The 21,999-nt window shown below is 40.0% G+C and overlaps 1 protein-coding gene across 1 annotated transcript in view; it reads right to left on the bottom strand.

Moving 5' to 3' along the window:
• Positions 1-17,419, bottom strand: part of LOC146002173 (uncharacterized) — a 61,928-nt gene extending 44,509 nt beyond the window's left edge. Inside the window, exon 1 of the mRNA XM_083139890.1 lies at positions 17,281-17,419. Coding sequence (XP_082996016.1) covers positions 17,281-17,347 — 67 coding nt within the window. The 5' untranslated portion in view covers positions 17,348-17,419. The remainder of the gene's footprint in view (positions 1-17,280) is intronic.
• Positions 17,420-21,999: the final 4,580 nt, after the last annotated feature.

The raw sequence follows: 21,999 nt of genomic DNA, 5'->3' as shown, positions 1-21,999 counted from the left end.
TATTTTGGCAATTGGCCTACCCTTGACCCAGGTCCTCTAAAAACTTTGTACACGTAATCTGCATCACCAATATCGACAAAAGGGTCAACGGGGAGGATTTTTGCATTATCTCTCTCTCTCTCACTGTTTTTCGAGACATTAGCAATTTAACGCTGGACTTGGAAAATTTTCGACAGATGGGGGGTCAAATTTGGTTCCATGACGACCTATGTTTATTTTGGTATGGGTGGACAGAGGACACCGAGACTCGACCGACGCACTAAACCCAACCTCTCTACGCGTACTCTACGTCACAAGTTATTACGTAACATTGTGATGACTCATATCTAATGCCCTTCGTTGTATTAACTATAAGGGGGTAAACTATTACACAACATGTTGCAACAAGTTATGACATAATGTGATGAGTCATATCTAACGTGGCGTCTTCTGATTGGTTAATTATTACAGGTGTTTTCAATACGATCCGCGCTTTTATTATATAAGACGGCATACACTGCAGATCAGTCAGTCTCGTGAGAGCAGCCGAAGAGTACGGACGTCCTGTTGCAGCGTTCCTCGTTTTTGTAAAAAAAAATAGGTATTTAACTTTCTTTGAAGCTACATACCATCTATTATTTCAAGTTCAAAGGTGTTTCACGTGGTTTTTCATAGTAATTTCGACCAGATTGAATTTTGACGTGATCGTGCATTTTCTATTTCACCTCAAGAAATTCTATATAAATAACATACCTGAAAATTGTATCGCTATATACTTGACTTTTTGATTTCTGTGATTTTCGAAAAAGCAATGGCATCCACCACCAGTTTCAATCGTAGAAATTATAAAACTGAATGTGTTACTTGTGGGAAGCTAATCTCAAGGAACAATTTATCGGTACACAGGGCAAGATGTAGCGAAACAGGTTCGAGAATTAATCGTTCGTTACCTTCTAAGCCTTGTGCTCGATGCGGAAAAATGATCAGCATTACAAATTTAAGTAAACACCTCAAAATTTGCAAACCATCGACCGGACAAGCATCGAAAAGGAAAATCGATAATTCAGAAACGGAAGCTTCCACTTCCAAACTAAGTAAATTATCTAATGAACGCAAACCAATTAGATCTGCATTCAACGACCAACTCCAGGATTTTTCAATTAAGTCAGAACCAGGCCGTGACATTCTAAGTTTCTTGGACGAAACAAAAACATCTGTACTAAATATTTTGAAAGATAAACTTGAAAACAACTCTATAAAAGTATACGTTGTTCTGTTTTCTGAATACGAGAAAGTTGATGGCACAACGAGCATTTTTTATCATCGTACAAAAAACCAGACTCTTTATTTTGCTGACGTCGAAAATTTAGACAACTTCTATTATAAAGTTACCAACGAGCTGGTTAAGAAACACGACGATTTCGAGGCTAAAGGGTCGGGATGGTCTCTGTGTGGAAGTCCTCACACGTTAACTGTTTACGTGAACCGATTCTCGCCTCTTCGCGCTTCCAGCTACGTTCCTCTTCCACCGAACATTCAACACAAGAGGGCTGTGTTAAATATACAAAATAGCGATAACAAGTGTTTCCTTTGGTGTATATTGGCTGCACTGCATCCTGTTCATTGCAAAAATAATCCACAGTGGGTTGGACATTACAAACAATACGAGTTCGAGTTTGAAAGTGTAATGTCTGACATCGAATACCCGGTGACATTGTCGGATATAACAAAGTTTGAAAATCGTGCAGGAAAACGCATCGCTATTAATGTATATTCCTTCACGTCAGATAAATATCTCGTGCATCCCGTCAGGATAAGCGATATCGACGATGACGATGCTCGTGTGATTAATCTTCTTCTCATTTCCAACGAGGATGTCTATCATTACACGCTAATTCGTTCTCTATCACGTTTGGTCAGAAGTCAATCAACCAAGCATGCAAACAACATCGAAGTTTGCCCAAGGTGTTTGACCACGTTCGACGATCAAAAACAATCCAATTATCGAAAATACACCGGACGTCAGATTGCTATCGAGAAACTTGCCGAACATAAAATATATTGCGGCGACAACAGACCGACTCGCATGTTGATGCCGAAATCAAAAGAGGTCGAAGAATTTAGGATGCATAAGGCATTGTTTGAGCATCCCGCAATCATCATTGCTGATTTTGAGTCTTTTCTCAAACCGTTGTCGTACTGCGAACCAGACCCCGAACTTTCTTCCACAACACCGTATCAGTTGCACGAAGCCTCGAGTTTCGGATATGTTGTTGTGCGACAGGATAGGATAGATGAACCGTATGTTTACCGAGGACCAGACGTAATCAAACATTTTTTTGAAAAGATGGTTGAAGAGGTTGAGACGATTGGCAGCCTCTTACGCGAATCGAAACCAATGCTTCCATTATCCAGCGATGAACTTCAATCTCACAATAACATTGAAACGTGTCCGGTGTGCGATCAAAGTTTCACCGACGAGAACCGGAAAGTATTTCACCATAATCACTTCACCGGAAACTACATCGGTGGAATCTGTAACACGTGTAATCTAAAGATTCAAAAACCTACCTTTGTCCCCATATACCTTCATAATGGCAGCGGTTACGACTTCCATTTCTTAATTCGGAATCTTGGATATGATAGACAAAAAATAAATATTCTAGCAGAGAATGAAGAAAGGTACATCAGTGTCAGCAAGCGAGTTTTGATTCCGGGAACAAACGAAACTGTGGAGATGAGATTTTTAGATTCTTACAGATTTTTATCTGCGAGCTTGGACGCTCTTGCAAGCAAACTTTCGGCTGAACAATTTAGAATAACGAGAGCTAATTTTCCCAACGTAGACATAGAAATGATTAGACGTAAAGGGATTTATCCTTACGAATATGTTAGTGATAATTCTAAATTTAACGACGACACTCTTCCACCTCAAAAAGAATTTTACAGTCGACTCAGAGAGAAAGGAATCACGGACGATGAATACGAACACGCGCAACGGATGTGGGACAAATTAGGATGTAGAACACTCGGCGATTATCACGATGCCTACTTAAAACTGGACGTGACGATACTCGCGGATGTTTTTCAAGCATTCAGGAAAACGTCGGCGAATATTTACAAATTAGATCCTGCATATTTTTACGGTCTCTCGGGCTTAGCGTGGTCTGCCATGTTATTACAGACAAAAATAAAACTCGAATTGATACCGGGCGTGGACATGTAATATTTTATCGAGAGGGGGATACGAGGTGGAATGGTGCAATGCGTACAGAGACATGCAAAAGGATATAACGTTCACATGACAGAAGAATACGATCCTAACGAACAATCGAAATACATATTTTATGTGGATGCAAATAATTTATACGGACATGCTATGATACAAAAACTTCCTTACGGCGGGTTCGAATGGGTGGATACCACTTCCATTAACATTAATAATTTCAACGACTGTGAATTTGGCTTGTTTATAGAGGTGGACCTCGAATTCCCCGACCATCTACACGATTACTTCAAAGATCTACCTCCTGCACCCGAACTAAAATGTTCGCCTGATTCAAATCAACGTAAGCTTCTGTTAACATTGGATAGGAAAGAGAGATACGTTCTCCATTACAAAAATCTTCAATTCTTAATTGAGAAGGGAGTTCAAGTAATAAATGTGAGAAGAATAATGAAATTCAAACATTCCGAGTGGTTAAAACCTTACATTGAAAAAAATACGTATCATAGAACACGCGCCACGTCAGATTTAGATAAAGATTTTTTTAAACTCATGAATAATGCTGTTTACGGAAAAACAATGGAGAATGTCAGGAAGCACGTGGACGTGAGATTAGTTCCCGATTCAAATAAATGTAGAAAATTGATAGCATCGCCGACGTTCAAATCACGAAATATATATGATGAAAACCTGGCCCTGTTTGTGATGGATAAAAAAATAATCAAGTTCAACAAACCAATCTACGTGGGGGCGACGGTTTTGGATTTATCTAAACTCCATATGTTTCAATTTCATTATAATGTCATGAAACCCTTCTATAATGAAAATATAACACTTTTGTACACGGACACGGACAGTTTTATTTATTCCGTACAGACATCTGACCTCTACAACAATTTGAAACAACCGAAAATGATTGATCATTTCGACACATCTTCCTTCCCTCAACCAAACAGATTTCATCTCCCTTCTCGCAATAAAAAAGTGCTTGGTAAAATGAAGGATGAATGCAACGGAGAAATCATTCTGGAGTTCGCCGGCTTACGTTCCAAAATGTATGTGGTGAAAACAGAAACCAGCATCACCAAAAAAGCCAAAGGTGTTGGTAAAAATACCGTGAAAAACAAGCTTGTGTTCGAGGATTACATCAATTGCCTCTATTCACAGTCGAGGATTCTACGTTTGGAGACAAGGATACAAAGCGTAGACCACGTGCTTACCACAAACAAAGTTAAGAAAATTGCGCTGGATCCGCATGACGATAAAAGATGTATTTTGTCTTGTGGAATCCACACGTTGCCTTGGGGGCACTATCGTTTAGAAATTAGTAAAAATTGTAGGCAATGCAAATGAAAAAAAAATAAACTTAAATAACTATAACTAAAATAAAAATAAAAAAAACTTTAACTGTCTCACAACGTTGCAACGTTTAGAAAGTCGTTGATTTTGTTTCTGTATTTTCCGTCGTTGGGTTTCCTCGTCATGTCGATCGTCGCGAATCCGAAATCGTCACTGTTCCAGCAAGAAGAGCAGCGTTCTGAAAATTTATTGATCAACAGGCCGTTGAGTTTAGATAACATGGAAGGTAGAAATTCATGATCTGCCGTGCGGTGTACAGTCTCCATTGTTTGCTTTCGGAAACCAAAGAGATTCATTGTCCTTGCTAGTTATTTATTGTGTATGTGATATTTTGAGACAGTTAAAGTTTTTTTTATTTTTATTTTAGTTATAGTTATTTAAGTTTATTTTTTTTTCATTTGCATTGCCTACAATTTTTACTAATTTCTAAACGATAGTGCCCCCAAGGCAACGTGTGGATTCCACAAGACAAAATACATCTTTTATCGTCATGCGGATCCAGCGCAATTTTCTTAACTTTGTTTGTGGTAAGCACGTGGTCTACGCTTTGTATCCTTGTCTCCAAACGTAGAATCCTCGACTGTGAATAGAGGCAATTGATGTAATCCTCGAACACAAGCTTGTTTTTCACGGTATTTTTACCAACACCTTTGGCTTTTTTGGTGATGCTGGTTTCTGTTTTCACCACATACATTTTGGAACGTAAGCCGGCGAACTCCAGAATGATTTCTCCGTTGCATTCATCCTTCATTTTACCAAGCACTTTTTTATTGCGAGAAGGGAGATGAAATCTGTTTGGTTGAGGGAAGGAAGATGTGTCGAAATGATCAATCATTTTCGGTTGTTTCAAATTGTTGTAGAGGTCAGATGTCTGTACGGAATAAATAAAACTGTCCGTGTCCGTGTACAAAAGTGTTATATTTTCATTATAGAAGGGTTTCATGACATTATAATGAAATTGAAACATATGGAGTTTAGATAAATCCAAAACCGTCGCCCCCACGTAGATTGGTTTGTTGAACTTGATTATTTTTTTATCCATCACAAACAGGGCCAGGTTTTCATCATATATATTTCGTGATTTGAACGTCGGCGATGCTATCAATTTTCTACATTTATTTGAATCGGGAACTAATCTCACGTCCACGTGCTTCCTGACATTCTCCATTGTTTTTCCGTAAACAGCATTATTCATGAGTTTAAAAAAATCTTTATCTAAATCTGACGTGGCGCGTGTTCTATGATACGTATTTTTTTCAATGTAAGGTTTTAACCACTCGGAATGTTTGAATTTCATTATTCTTCTCACATTTATTACTTGAACTCCCTTCTCAATTAAGAATTGAAGATTTTTGTAATGGAGAACGTATCTCTCTTTCCTATCCAATGTTAACAGAAGCTTACGTTGATTTGAATCAGGCGAACATTTTAGTTCGGGTGCAGGAGGTAGATCTTTGAAGTAATCGTGTAGATGGTCGGGGAATTCGAGGTCCACCTCTATAAACAAGCCAAATTCACAGTCGTTGAAATTATTAATGTTAATGGAAGTGGTATCCACCCATTCGAACCCGCCGTAAGGAAGTTTTTGTATCATAGCATGTCCGTATAAATTATTTGCATCCACATAAAATATGTATTTCGATTGTTCGTTAGGATCGTATTCTTCTGTCATGTGAACGTTATATCCTTTTGCATGTCTCTGTACGCATTGCACCATTCCACCTCGTATCCCCCTCTCGATAAAATATAACATGTCCACGTCCGGTATCAATTCGAGTCTTATTTTTGTCTGTAATAACATGGCAGACCACGCTAAGCCCGAGAGACCGTAAAAATATGCAGGATCTAATTTGTAAATATTCGCCGACGTTTTCCTGAATGCTTGAAAAACATCCGCGAGTATCGTCACGTCCAGTTTTAAGTAGGCATCGTGATAATCGCCGAGTGTCCTACATCCTAATTTGTCCCACATCCGTTGCGCGTGTTCGTATTCATCGTCCGTGATTCCTTTCTCTCTGAGTCGACTGTAAAATTCTTTTTGAGGCGGAAGAGTGTCGTCGTTAAATTTAGAATTATCACTAACATATTCGTAAGGATAAATCCCTTTACGTCTAATCATTTCTATGTCTACGTTGGGAAAATTAGCTCTCGTTATTCTAAATTGTTCAGCCGAAAGTTTGCTTGCAAGAGCGTCCAAGCTCGCAGATAAAAATCTGTAAGAATCTAAAAATCTCATCTCCACAGTTTCGTTTGTTCCCGGAATCAATACTCGCTTGCTGACACTGATGTACCTTTCTTCATTCTCTGCTAGAATATTTATTTTTTGTCTATCATATCCAAGGTTCCGAATTAAGAGATGGAAGTCGTAACCGCTGCCATTATGAAGGTATATGGGGACAAAGGTAGGTTTTTGAATCTTTAGATTACACGTGTTACAGATTCCACCGATGTAGTTTCCGGTGAAGTGATTATGGTGAAATACTTTCCGGTTCTCGTCGGTGAAACTTTGATCGCACACCGGACACGTTTCAATGTTATTGTGAGATTGAAGTTCATCGCTGGATAATGGAAGCATTGGTTTCGATTCGCGTAAGAGGCTGCCAATCGTCTCAACCTCTTCAACCATCTTTTCAAAAAAATGTTTGATTACGTCTGGTCCTCGGTAAACATACGGTTCATCTATCCTATCCTGTCGCACAACAACATATCCGAAACTCGAGGCTTCGTGCAACTGATACGGTGTTGTGGAAGAAAGTTCGGGGTCTGGTTCGCAGTACGACAACGGTTTGAGAAAAGACTCAAAATCAGCAATGATGATTGCGGGATGCTCAAACAATGCCTTATGCATCCTAAATTCTTCGACCTCTTTTGATTTCGGCATCAACATGCGAGTCGGTCTGTTGTCGCCGCAATATATTTTATGTTCGGCAAGTTTCTCGATAGCAATCTGACGTCCGGTGTATTTTCGATAATTGGATTGTTTTTGATCGTCGAACGTGGTCAAACACCTTGGGCAAACTTCGATGTTGTTTGCATGCTTGGTTGATTGACTTCTGACCAAACGTGATAGAGAACGAATTAGCGTGTAATGATAGACATCCTCGTTGGAAATGAGAAGAAGATTAATCACACGAGCATCGTCATCGTCGATATCGCTTATCCTGACGGGATGCACGAGATATTTATCTGACGTGAAGGAATATACATTAATAGCGATGCGTTTTCCTGCACGATTTTCAAACTTTGTTATATCCGACAATGTCACCGGGTATTCGATGTCAGACATTACACTTTCAAACTCGAACTCGTATTGTTTGTAATGTCCAACCCACTGTGGATTATTTTTGCAATGAACAGGATGCAGTGCAGCCAATATACACCAAAGGAAACACTTGTTATCGCTGTTTTGTATATTTAACACAGCCCTCTTGTGTTGAATGTTCGGTGGAAGAGGAACGTAGCTGGAAGCGCGAAGAGGCGAGAATCGGTTCACGTAAACAGTTAACGTGTGAGGACTTCCACACAGAGATCATCCCGACCCTTTAGCCTCGAAATCGTCGTGTTTCTTAACCAGCTCGTTGGTAACTTTATAATAGAAGTTGTCTAAATTTTCGACGTCAGCAAAATAAAGAGTCTGGTTTTTTGTACGATGATAAAAAATACTCGTTGTGCCATCAACTTTCTCGTATTCAGAAAACAGAACAACGTATACTTTTATAGAGTTGTTTTCAAGTTTATCTTTCAAAATATTTAGTACAGATGTTTTTGTTTCGTCCAAGAAACTTAGAATGTCACGGCCTGGTTCTGACTTAATTGAAAAATCCTGGAGTTGGTCGTTGAATGCAGATCTAATTGGTTTGCGTTCATTAGATAATTTACTTAGTTTGGAAGTGGAAGCTTCCGTTTCTGAATTATCGATTTTCCTTTTCGATGCTTGTCCGGTCGATGGTTTGCAAATTTTGAGGTGTTTACTTAAATTTGTAATGCTGATCATTTTTCCGCATCGAGCACAAGGCTTAGAAGGTAACGAACGATTAATTCTCGAACCTGTTTCGCTACATCTTGCCCTGTGTACCGATAAATTGTTCCTTGAGATTAGCTTCCCACAAGTAACACATTCAGTTTTATCATTTCTACGATTGAAACTGGTGGTGGATGCCATTGCTTTTTCGAAAATCACAGAAATCAAAAAGTCAAGTATATAGCGATACAATTTTCAGGTATGTTATTTATATAGAATTTCTTGAGGTGAAATAGAAAATGCACGATCACGTCAAAATTCAATCTGGTCGAAATTACTATGAAAAACCACGTGAAACACCTTTGAACTTGAAATAATAGATGGTATGTAGCTTCAAAGAAAGTTAAATACCTATTTTTTTTACAAAAACGAGGAGCGCTGCAACAGGACGTCCGTACTCTTCGGCTGCTCTCACGAGACTGACTGATCTGCAGTGTATGCCGTCTTATATAATAAAAGCGCGGATCGTATTGAAAACACCTGTAATAATTAACCAATCAGAAGACGCCACGTTAGATATGACTCATCACATTATGTCATAACTTGTTGCAATATGTTGTGTAATAGTTTACTCCCTTACAGTTAATACAACGAAGGGCATTAGATATGAGTCATCACAATGTTACGTAATAACTTGTGACGTAGAGTACGCGTAGAGAGGTTGGGTTTAGTGCGTCGGTCGAGTCTAGGTGTCCTCTGTCCTCTCCTACCAAAATTGGCATAGGTCGTCATAGAACCAATTTTTCATCAACCGAAAATTTTCCAAGTCCACAGCGTTAAAAAAATCTTAAATTTGCAAATATCTCGAAAATGGTAAGAGTTATCGAAAAAATATATCGAAAAACACCCCCATCCCGGTAGCAAAGCTAACCCCCCTGTCGATTTTGGAGGTGGAGAATACGTGTACCAAAGTTTGGTGGTCCTGGGGCCAAGGGGTAAGAAGTTAGCCCACCTCCCAAAACTTTGATCACTCGTAACTTTTGAACGAATAGTCGTAGAAAGGTCGGGTTTAGTGCGTCGGTCGAGTCTCGGTGTCCTCTGTCCACCCATACCAAAATAAACATAGGTCGTCATGGAACCAAATTTGACCTCCATCTGTCGAAAATTTTCCAAAGTCCAGCGTTAAATTGCAAAATCTCTCGAAAACAGTAAGAGATAGCGCGAATATCCTACCCGTTGACCCTCTTGTCGAGTTTGGTGATGCAGAGTATGTGTACCAAGTTTTCGGAGGTTCTTGGAGGTCAAGGGTGGGCCAATTGCCAAAAATGTTTTTGATCACTCGTAACTTTCGAAGAAATAATCATAGAGAGCTGGGATTTCTTGCGTTAGCATCGTCTCGTTGTCCTCTGTCCTCTCATAACAAAATTAGCGTAGGTTGTCATGGAAACAAAAAAAAAAAGTTCCGAAAATTTTCCAAGTCCACAGCGTTAAAAAAATCTTAAATTTGCAAATATCTCGAAAATGGTAAGAGTTATCGAAAAAAATATATCGAAAAACACCCCCATCCCGGTAGCGAAGCTACCCCCCCTGTCGATTTTGGAGGTGGAGAATACGTGTACCAAAGTTTGGTGGTCCTGGGGTCAAGAGGTAAGAAGTTAGCCCACCTCCCAAAACTTTGACCACTCGTAACTTCTGAATGAATAGTCGTAGAGAGGTCGGGTTTAGTGCGTCGGTCGAGTCTCTTTGTCCTCTTTGATCTCCTAACAAAATGAACATAGGTTGTCATAGAATCAAATTTGACCTCCATCTGTCGAAAATTTTCCAAGTCCAGCGTTAAATTGTAAAAAAAAAAAATTAACATCCAACACATTTTAGGTTATATAAAATTTGTGAAAACCTTAAAATACTGAAATATTAAAACAAACAGAGTCCCTTGTAGGTTAGTTCGGTGCGTAAATAAAAAAAATGATAGGTTAAGTTATATCACTTAGGATCGTAAACAAATTTAAAAATCGTAAGAAAAAAGGATAGGTTAAGTTATATCACGTAAGATCGTGATATACCTACCAAGTATGAGTGGGGAAAAAAATAATGCAGTGAAAATGTGTACTAAAACATCGCTGAACGCTAAAACATCGACAAAAAATTGTCAAAATATGTCAAAAACTGATATTCAATTGATAAAAAAAGAGATACCTACAATGTATTATTTTGAAACAACTAATTAGTACTACTAAAAAGGTAAGGAAAGCTTATAACCACCTCAAAAACAGTGGAAGAGACCTGCTCTTCTTAGAAACCTAAAAACATTGGTTAAAACACTGACATCGTCACCCAAAATGGATGACAAGTCCTGGGGAAGGTTAAAACTCTGCCTGAGCTTGTTAAAATCGGCGCATTCAAGAAATGTCGAACACTTAAAACAACGTCACAACTACTGCACAACGGAGGGCCCAATCATTGTAGCAAATGGCCGTGAGTTAGACGGCTATGTCCAATTCGGAGCCGCGTTAGGGTCACTTCTTCTCGGCGTGAGGGACGAGACGAGGAACGCCAAGTACCAGTGACGGGCTTGATAGTTCGAAGCTTGTTCTCGCTTGTCTCATCCCACTCGACTTGCAATGTTTCAAGAATGCAACGATGAAACATATTCTGAAGGTCACTGGCTGGCAGAAAGTGGACGAGAATGTTGCCGTCTGCATCAGCAGACTTAGCGGCAGCATCGGCTGCTTCGTTCCCCTTGATGTGCCCACGTGACTAGGGACCCAATAGAAGTGAACTTTGGCTCTAGCACACAAGGAAGATACGCTGCACTACAGGATGTCTGGAATTGGGTAATCTCAGACTCTGAAGCACACTGGTGGAATCTGTGCATAGAAGGACTTCCTGCAGGGAGTGAATATCTGCGAAGTCCAATGCCTTGAGGACTGCATACAGTTCTGCCGTGTAGATTGAACAGGCAGGGTGTAGCAAGAAACTGTAGCTTTGGGAGTCCACAACAAAGGCACATCCCACTGATTCTACAGATTTGGACCCATCCGTGTAGAACACATTAAAATTGGGGTGCTGAGTTCGAAGCTCTAAAACCCTCTGCTGATATTCTACCATGGGTGTTTCTGCCTTTGGGAGGGCAGTAAGAGACAAGTCGATAGGTGCAGGAAGTGTAGATGTGTGTGTGTGTGTGTGTGTGTGTGCGCGCATGGACGTTTGCTGTTTTTTTTTCCAAGGAAGGGTCAAAGCAAAGTATTTTTTTTCAGGGGAGGCAAACAAGGAAAGTCTCGTAAAAGCTTCACTCCCTCAAAAACACTTTTTTCAATTCGAAGTCATTACATTCCTGCAAACACCCTTACATTAATTTAATATAAATTACTATGATTAAAATGCTGTGTGAAACATAGAATTTAAGGTTTACATTCATTTTCTAAGGGGACAGTGGCTCTTTGCTTCCTTCCCGACGTCCATGGAGTGTGTGTGTGTGTGTATGTATGTGTGTGTGTGATTGATTTGTTGTTTTAAGTCCACTTTATGCACAGTAAGGCTAATCGGGACTGGACCTACAGTTTAAAGTGGGATCCGAACCACTTGTGCCTCCACGGGGTATCGAACCCAGGACCCCTTGATTACAAGGCGACGACGATACCGCTACGCCGTCGGGGAGGCCCTGTATGTGAGTGAGAGAGAGAGATAGGAATATACGGGGTACATCATAAGTAATAGCGCAAACTGACACAGTTGAAAGTACACGATAATAGAAGTCTCAGTAAACATGGGTCTGCAAACGAGCCGTCTTCGAGATAATTGCGAATGTGTGGTTACATAGAGACACTGATTTCATTGTTTGTAAGCGTCGTCCTAGTTGGTAAAATGTACTCTTCGTTGCTGTAAAGTTCCATTTCCACTACGCAGTACAGTACAACTGACGTAACTCCCACAGTACGATTAGACTGCGTACTGATTGTATCCATCCTGTTTGATTACAACGCCACGCTCTCGGAAATGTTCTGTTTTGTAAACAAGGAGCAAACCTCGGAACGCGCAAGGAGTAAAGCACTCGGTGTTTACAAAATGTAGTCAGTGACGGCTTCTAACCACATATTACTAGCAATTTACAAACTAGGACGACGTTTACAAACAATGAAGTCAATGGCGGCTTGTAACCACACATTCGCAATGATCTCGAAAACGGCTCGTTTGCAGACCCATGTTTACTGAGACTTTTTTTGCTTCTATCATCGTGTACTTTCACCTGTCAGTTTGCGCTATTACTTATGAGACACCCTGTATGCTACGAGCATACATGTGCACGAGATCCTTGGTACGCTTAAATCTAGTCCAGGGGATGTTTTCGTTAGCAAAATTTGTGTGAAAAATATCCAGATAATGTCGAAACGATGTCTAATAATATCCAGATTAGGCCCAGTTCTACTCCAGAATATATCCTTTTCTTATCCACAGTCAAATAAAAACATCCAAATGACATCCCGTTTATAAGAACACTGAAGTCCAAAAAGATCAAAAAATGTTCCACAGAATATCCAGGAAACATCCTTCTTGGATATCCTATGGTGTCTCCTGGACGGACATATGGATATCTAATGGGTGTCTCCTGGATATGTAGAACTTTGATATGGGTATTCATATCCATTAGATATCTCTTGGATATTTGTGTGCTATATGGAAAACCCATCTAAGGACAAGTCTTGAAAATACATAGAATGAACAATATATACAGCGGGACACTCTACGAACTATCACACAACTTTTGTTAATAACGTTTACTTAGTGTTTGATGCTTCGTTTCGATGCTGCAAACCCTCTGAAAATGGAATTTTACCCTGACTTGTACCTACGTACAAACACGAAGCAAAGGTTCATATGTCACGAATGAATTGACATCGCAATAAACCAAATGTGACATATCTATAAACAGGTAGATATTTTCATGGAATATCCGAAGATGTCGCATAGTAAAGCGCAATTTGTTTGAAGTAAAGTTTTCAAATATCATACCAAAGCTTTGGTTTCGTCTAAATTGATCTGGTCTCGTTCTAGTTTCGATTTTCGCAAGACCATCTTGGTAGTACCATCCGGTGCTGATTTTGTGACAAGGCTAACTACTGTAAATTGAGAACTTTCTACCTGATATTTTCGCAAACTTATTAAACCCTGTACTGTAGACCAGGCGAACGAGAACGAGTCTCTGCGCAAGTAGTGACGCGAGACGGCTCCACCAATGAACAGTGAGAGAAACGGGATTGCGTAATGGGCGACGGGAGTTACCCGATTTCCCTGCTTCGCTCTGAAGCGTTGCGAACTTTTGAAAATGATAATACCGTACGCACATGGCAAACGAACCGTATTTATGTCTCCAGTTCCGTACTCTTGGTTTAAGAATTTCTTAGGGATATATTAGGGATAAAACAGCAATTGCAAATGTTAAGAAGCCGTAAATTAAGCGTACGGACTAAGGTCTGGACAGTACTTCAGAACATGCCTTGAAATTTCCGTACACGTACGGTTAGGACCGTACGGTTGGCAACGCTGCGCTCTCACCACTCGATTTCCCTTCTCCTCCTCTGCACCTATGCGCGGCCCTGCTCCACACTTATCTGGGACAGGGTAAACTTATGTAGCGCACTTTAAGCCAACCAAAACCAAACTTTGGAAAGTAGATTTAGTCTGGTTGATATGTGACGTTACATATCTTGTTTAGACTAATGTTTGGTGTTTGCGCAGTACTTTTCCGAAGCGCTGCTATTTGTGCACACACACTGCACTTAGAAGACATTCAGTTTTCAGTAGATCAAGAACAATAAATTTCAATAGCTATTCATTGTCGTTAAACATGTTACAAATAGCCAATAAAGTAATTCATTATAAGCAACTTTAATGTACATTTTCCCTGATGATCGGTATACTAGCCCTACCATTAAGCGAGTGAGTTGTAATTTAAAAGTAAACACTTTCTTTCTAAATAATTTAAATGGCATTATCCATAACAATATTCTTTTATATTCAATGCTATCTTAAATTAGTATTTTTTTTATAAAGTTTAGAAATTATCTATCCAATTGCCATTTTCTTTCCGTTAATTATTGAATGAATTTTTACTTGCCTGTGACAGTATATTTCTGCCACTGTAATTCATGAAACCATTATTATGAGGAAAATCAAATAATTGAAAGTGAAGAAATGCGATATAAATAAATGTTCCCAACTTCTTTTTTCATCAACACACTGTTTTGAAAAATGTAGATTTGATTATTTACTTAACGTAAAATGTTTACTAAACTAATTTTAGTGATTATCCTCATAGGCGTGCGCAGACCCTCTGATTAAGGGGGGGGGGGCAAAAGCCTTGATGAAAGAAGTGGAGTCGGGAAAGAAAAACCTTATTTTATCTCACTGCTTTTATTTTATTGCATCGATGCTCGCACGTGTGTGTGTGTGTGTGTATATATATATATATATGTGTGTGTGTGTGTGTGTGTGTGTGTGTGTGTGTGTGTGTGTGTGTGTGTTTGTGTGGGTGTGTGTGTGTGTGTGTGTGTGTGTGTGTGTGTGTGTGTGTGTGTGTGTGTGTAAACATATTATTTAAATTCATTACATAATCAATTCATCCGCCCCATAACAAACCAACAGAAAAAATGACAAATTGCCCCTGAAATGTGCGCGCTCCTTATTCTCCAATAATTGTTCATAGAATAAAACAAAACTGTTTAGCAGCAACATACTGAAGTACTTAGTCATGGGCGTCGGGAAGGGGGGCCGTGGCCCCCCCCTGGAAAACGAAAGTCAACCCAATATTACATATTTCACACATATAATTTAATTTCAGCCACAATAATGTGTGTTAATTATTGCACGAACGTGATAAATTCAGATTTAAGCAATGTTTTTTTGAGGGATGAACACTATTATTGGGGAAAATATGCCATGTTGCCCCCCCTGGAAAAAAATACCTTTCTTGCCCCTCCCTGGAAAAAATCCTGCCGACGTCCATGTACTTAGTTGATCCCACTTCTCTCTCTGGTAATTTCCAATGCATTACAGAAAAGCAAAGAAACAGCGAGCAAGAAAATTTTTAGATCCAAATTTTTGCAAACTGAAGACAATATTGATTTAATAGGGGGTCCATAAATTCCATAGGGCTCCATGGCATTCTCTTTACATTTATTTTCATTTTGATCGTTCGGGACCCAGGCCCAACTCCCGATAAAATTTGAAATCGAGGGGGCAATTTCCTCTCTGTGACCCTCTGCAGATACTCATGGCCGTCTGGAAGTAATAATGCAAGAATGACGTGAAAAGTAATACGATCTTGAGTATCCTTTTACCAAGCTACTCTTAAATTCTGCTAGTCTTGCTTTGTTTTACTTCAATGTTTGCCCGCTTGGCCCCTAGAATTTATTACCGCCCAAGGTGGGGGCAGTTGAAAATAATAATTATAATGGGAATGCAGGAATGCTATAATTTCAAATTCAAGTGGTGTTTGTTGAAGGGGCAACACTTATCGGGGTAATATGTTCCAATGAAGAATACCTTGCTTGTCCCTCCGTGGAAAGAATCTGCGGACATCCATGATTAAGGGGGGCAATTGCCCCCCTTGCCTCACCGTGCGCACGCCTATGATTATCCCCCTCTCCCCGTATATACGACCAAATTATCTTTCCCAATTTCGGACAATATTTCGTGGAAAAGCACCGTCCAAAAAATGCAGCCATAACTGTGATCTAGACTTAACCCTTGCGTAAATCGCGACTTGAGCTTAGTAATAGTAATCTTAACAGTACAGACAATAACGAAAAATAATATTCGATTCAATTGTTAGTGAACCCTTAGGAGCTTGACTGGTGAGCTATATTCCCCATTGACACCTTTTAAGAAAATCAAACTGGATACAAAAAAAGCGGAAAATAGAGTCGTTATCCCCAAGACGAAAACCTCTAAACTACCGTGCACAAAAAGTGGTTGCATCTCTTTTTCATTGTAAAAAGAACATGAAAACATCGAGCAACATATCTCAGGTAAAAAAAAACAGACAGTGAAAACCCCGAAGGCAACTTTGCATCACTACGACGCTGCCGGGCCTAGCAGCAGTGGTACTCAGAAATCTTCGAATTCCAGGAAAACGTGGTTTTGCCATTTGTGAAAGACCGACAGGATGCTTGACATGCAATTATGTACACAATGCCGCCGATACGTACATGAGGAGTGTGAAGGACTCACCGTTCAAAACAAAATACCCGCAATCGTGTGCAGCTTCTGTCAGGACTCGGACTAAACTTCATAATTTTTTTCCAAACATTACAATCATCTCATATGTTGTATAACCATTAGCAACAGGTGTATTTTCTTTCTAATAATACATATTCTATTGTTTAATACAGTGTTTCTTGTTTTCGAAACCCATCTACATGACTAGTAAATATATTTTTAATAGTGGACCACCTTTAGTACCCCTGTGCCCAAGGTGGCCCACTTGCAGCCATTTTTTACAAAAATTATGACGTAGTTATTATTACATTTTGTAACACGGTTCCATGTTTTGCATGTTACCAATGCATCCAATGTTTTACATACAAATTATTAGGAACGTATCTCTCACCACAAAATTATAAAAAATTGTCAACGCTTAACTATGGCCACTTTTGGTGAAGGTACCTTATACAGTCGACTTCGTAAAAAGTCATATTCCACTACCTTACGAAATTACAGGCCACACAGCTGCCCACACTGACAAATTTTCACATACCTTCTGCACGTACTATCTGCCAGAATAGAAACATCACAGGGAGGCACAACCTGTGGCAAAATTTCATCTTTTTTAAACCAGAACTGCGGCCGCAGCGATACAAGGCACAACTCGACAACGTGGAACTCTATGTATTGTTATTTTTTATAGCTCGAGACTTATTCCACTACGTAATGACATTTAAGTTTAATGGAATTAAAATAAAAAAGCAACCGGAGGAAGTTGTTACAAGTTTAATGTCTGCCGTTTGCCGGCTTTTCGAAACCATTAAATCAATCACGCATTGAGAAATCGCCCTTGCCTTGAACAGTTATTCAGGCAGTAAACATTTTTAATCACTCCCTGCAGATGTCCTTAGGAACGTATTTGTTACATACTTTTTTTTTAAAAAAATAGATGGTAGACAACAACACTGATATTTCCCATAATCATGCAAATTCTTGTACCGCTTAAGCCATTAATAAAGAAGTATTTTAATTAATCTCTTTAAGATCCTGTTGGTCATTTCGTTCCAAAGTTTCAGAGCGTTTCACATGTCGTTCCAATAGTGCTCTCGTGAAGATTGTGAATGTATATAGGGCGTTCCAAAAGTCGCACACCGTTAAGTTCGTTGCGCCGCGAAACGTACAGTCTACGCAGTTGATTTGTTCCGTGAAAAAATATCTGCTTCTGGCAAACCTACGCGTAACGTGCAATGTTGCTAGTACTGGCGATTTCTTGCCAGCCAGCCCCTTTAACGGAGGAGGCGTGCCTACGTATAGAATTCCAGAAGGATCTCCGTGTCGAGTTGTTTTTTTTCCAACATTTCTGGAAAAGTACCGTTTATTGTTTTTCCCAAAATACGCACTCCTGTCGTCCTAGGGGTTCGATAAACCGGGGCATTTCATTTTCATGTCTTCGTGCACCGATTTCACTATGGCTGTAAGGTTGAAAATTCCGGTGTTACAATACAATGGGTGCGTTCCGAAAGTCTTAACGAAACGGACGAATTCAACGAAGATAACTGGGTTCGTGAATCAGGTGAAACCAGTTATTTTACAGACTTATGGGAAACACTAGGCGAAAGTGCAGGCACAGCGTTTTGTTTAGAGAAAGTTTCCACAAGACGTCAAGCGGTAAGAATGTCCTTATGGCAAAAATAAACTCTACTTTGGACACTGTTACTAATTTTAATCACATTCTAAGAACGGTTAAGGCATATTCATCTTGTGCACGTTGCTTCATATCGCTATCTGTTAAAATTATAATACATTTTCCAAACTAGTGCAGTTTGAATCCACCAGCACGCGCGTTGTCTGAAGGCAGCATACGATTCTCACCGAACAAACCAGCCTCCTGACCCGTGCGTTTGGTGAATCTCGTTCTTGCACGAAACGCACGGAATGCGACTTTTGGGACAGCATAATGAAACTCACGAAACGCACGGAAGCACTTTGGGACAGCTAGTTACCATAACTCGTTTAACGCGTTAAACTCGTGCGACTTTCGGAACGGGCCCAATGTGAAGTGATTTATTTGTCACTTTGAGTGATTCATGGATTATTCTGAGATCTGGTCATGGCTGGAATTAGATTACTTCATTGTGAGGTAATGAAGATGTTTATCAATTCACATATCGTCAGAACTAAGCAAAAGTGGTCAGACTCTTTGATATACCTTGGTAAATGATGGTAACACTGAGTTATGAGCAATTCTCATTTAAGCTGTAAATGGAAGTTATACTCTCGGAACTTATGTTAGGAATGTAACTTCAAACATCCGCAGGTTGGGACAAAAGGCGATATAAGGCAAGAACATTGTGTCTCTAGTTGTAAATTATGTGATTAAAATTTAACAAATGAACATCTTTGATGTATTTTACTTCTGACAGAATCATAGTTTTTCAGCGTGGGTGTAAGGGGTGACCTCGAAAGGCACCCAAAAGGCAACTTCATTTCCACGTCATACACCCCCCCCCCCCCGCCAGTAAGGCTGTACTCCTCTTTAGGGCTGTGTTTTTCTGTGTGCTGAGTACAGGCGCGGTTGGCCCTATAGCGCACAGGATCAGTGAACCCCCAGTAATATACGATAATCACCTCGAGAATGAACAATAAACAATGTCTTTACATTTTCACATTATTTCGCTAAAAATTCTACACAATAAGTCATGTATTTGTGCCCGTAATACGGTGAACTCTTTTGCTGAGAAGAAGAAACCGCGATTCGGCCGCCCTGATACAGACCCTCAGTTGAACCCCCACAGGACAGCTCTTGCCATTGTGAAAGCTTCGTGCGGGAGCAGAAGCTCGAGGAGGGTATTGGACAAAATACATGGAAGATGAGATTTGCAGAACCTATGTTCAACCCAACGGTCATGCGCAGTTCGTTCTCTCGCAGAAGGCGCGGGACAAGGCTCCGATCTCGTTGCTTCCTCCCTTCCAGTGTTGCTGTGTGCGGTTCAAGTTTGAAGCGCACGCATTACATATTCAATATTCTCTTTGTATCATTTTTGTACTGAACTTCTTGGAATAAATGCAAAATTGTGGCAGAGATGGATGAGTGGAAACAAATAAAAGCTGGAATTAGATGCGATGAATTAAAATAAAGGAGATACATTACCAAAATAGCTCGTGCATGCATTCAGAGGTTTTTCCTTAAAGGTGGAAACACTTCGGGTTAGCGAAAGAGAAAGAATGGCGCGAAGACGTGACTCGCTGTCGCTCGGTGTCAATCGTCTCAAGTTTGTTAGTTTTTGAAGTGCTTGGATACTTGTTGGAAAGTATTAAGTGATGCTGCGAGTGAAGCGAGGGATGGACTTTACCTAGGTTATGTCACATGATGCAGTGTAGGCGTTGCTGTCCGCGCAGGTAAGAAATGACCGATAGAAATGCACGTAATTAAATGCACGTAATTCCTTGTCCACTGAAAAAAAGCGTGTGCTGGTCGACCAGCCCCAAATTTGAACAAAGCTATCTTGTATCAATGAAAGGGTCTCAGGTTCGATTTCCAGTATGCACATGCCATTAGTTGCCATTTCCCTTTAATAAATGTAGGACCAGTTCTGATTAGTCGGCATGGACGTCCGGAAGGAGGAAATGGGGGCAGCCCCCCATGGAAATTGAATGTAAACCAAAAATTATATATTACACGCATATAATTTAATTTCAGTCACAGTAATTTTTGGTAATTATTATAAAAGCGTTGCAGTAACTTCAGACTGAAGGAGTGTTTTTTGCTCCTCCTGAGGAAAAAATATATTACTTGCCCCTACTTGAGGACGTCCATTCCAACAAAACTCAACTTTTTTCATAAAGGCACAATTTATTGTAGTTTCAGCCCTAAATTTATTCGCCCACCCCTAATACAAAACCTTATACTCCCATATAAAAAAAATTCTGGACAAATCTTTTAAGCCCGCCCCCCATCCTTTTGTTAGGCGAAGGAAGTTTATTTTGCGGAAACTGAATATATGTCACATGACTTCAGTGAACCCCCGGGTAAATAATGCACGAGCCGCACTTGGCTGAGTACCCCTTTACAGCCTAGGTGAGATCATTTTAGTCATCACAGACAGTATAGTTTAAGGACCTCTTTAGACAAAAGCATTTTTCTTAACATTTATGCCATGACCAAAAAGCTACCGTGTAAAGTGAGAAATTTTATGGCATTTCAGATGCCATGACATACTTCATGGCATCTCTCATGGATATGATCGGTCCTATTTTCGGCTACCTAAATGTTTCCAAGAATCTTATAGCAGATATCACTTTACACCAAAGCATTTCATGGAACATTTCGGTTACCTCTTTCAATTACAATGTACAATACATACAGCACGAATATTTACATTATAGGCCAGCCAACAAGGGATGATTTGGGCTCCAATAAGGAAAAAAATTAGGGAAAGCTGGAACAAATTTTATTATCTTCCTATAAGGGTTCTGAACAACATATTAATTTTGCATCCCTGTACCACCCCGGATTTGGCCGCTATCTTTGAAAAATGGCGCCCAAAATTGTTTTTTGCAAATATCTCGCTTGGAAAGCACTTTACAGCAAAATAGGTTATGATAAAAAATAATCTACACAAAATTCTCTACAAAAAAGGTTATGTGCATTTTTGTTCTAAGAAGCACCGTTAGGATGCTAGAGGAGCGAGTAACTTCACTTATTTTTCTCAACTCTATTTTGCAAGAGCGAAAGACAAGGAAACTTTCTTACAAGGTAACTTGAGGGCTTATTTCTTATTATAATACCTATTTTAAATGTATGAGCCGCCGTAGCTCAGTCCTGTCGACCTCCGTGGCGGAATGGTTTTCACAGCAGGCTGCAATGCCAGGGACCCCGGGTTCGAATCCCGGCTAGGACATGGATGCTTGTGTATGTCCGAAATGAGAAAAACCTAGAATATTAGTAAGAAATGATATGTGTGAAAGTTGAGAAAATGATGTATGACGGGGAACAAGAGGGGAAAAAAAGAGTCGTTAGGGCATCTGACCACCACGTGAGAGAACTGGGTTCGATCCCCAGCGGGGAAGAACGGAGATTTTTTCCACCTGTTCAAGCGGCTCCAGCACCCGCACAGCTTCGTATCAAGTGGGTACCTGGAGGAAACTGGGGATAAAGGCGGCATGGTGCTGATCACACCACACCCACCTTCGGCCGTGCTCAAGAAAGTGTGGGACCCTAACTCCACACCCCTCAACTCCAAACCTCTGCGTGAGACGGAACAGAATTGCG

Source organism: Lepisma saccharinum, chromosome 18 (genome assembly GCF_977018435.1).
Source record: "Lepisma saccharinum chromosome 18, izLepSacc3.1, whole genome shotgun sequence".
NCBI lineage: Eukaryota > Metazoa > Arthropoda > Insecta > Zygentoma > Lepismatidae > Lepisma > Lepisma saccharinum.
This window is presented reverse-complemented; position numbering and strand designations above follow the sequence as displayed.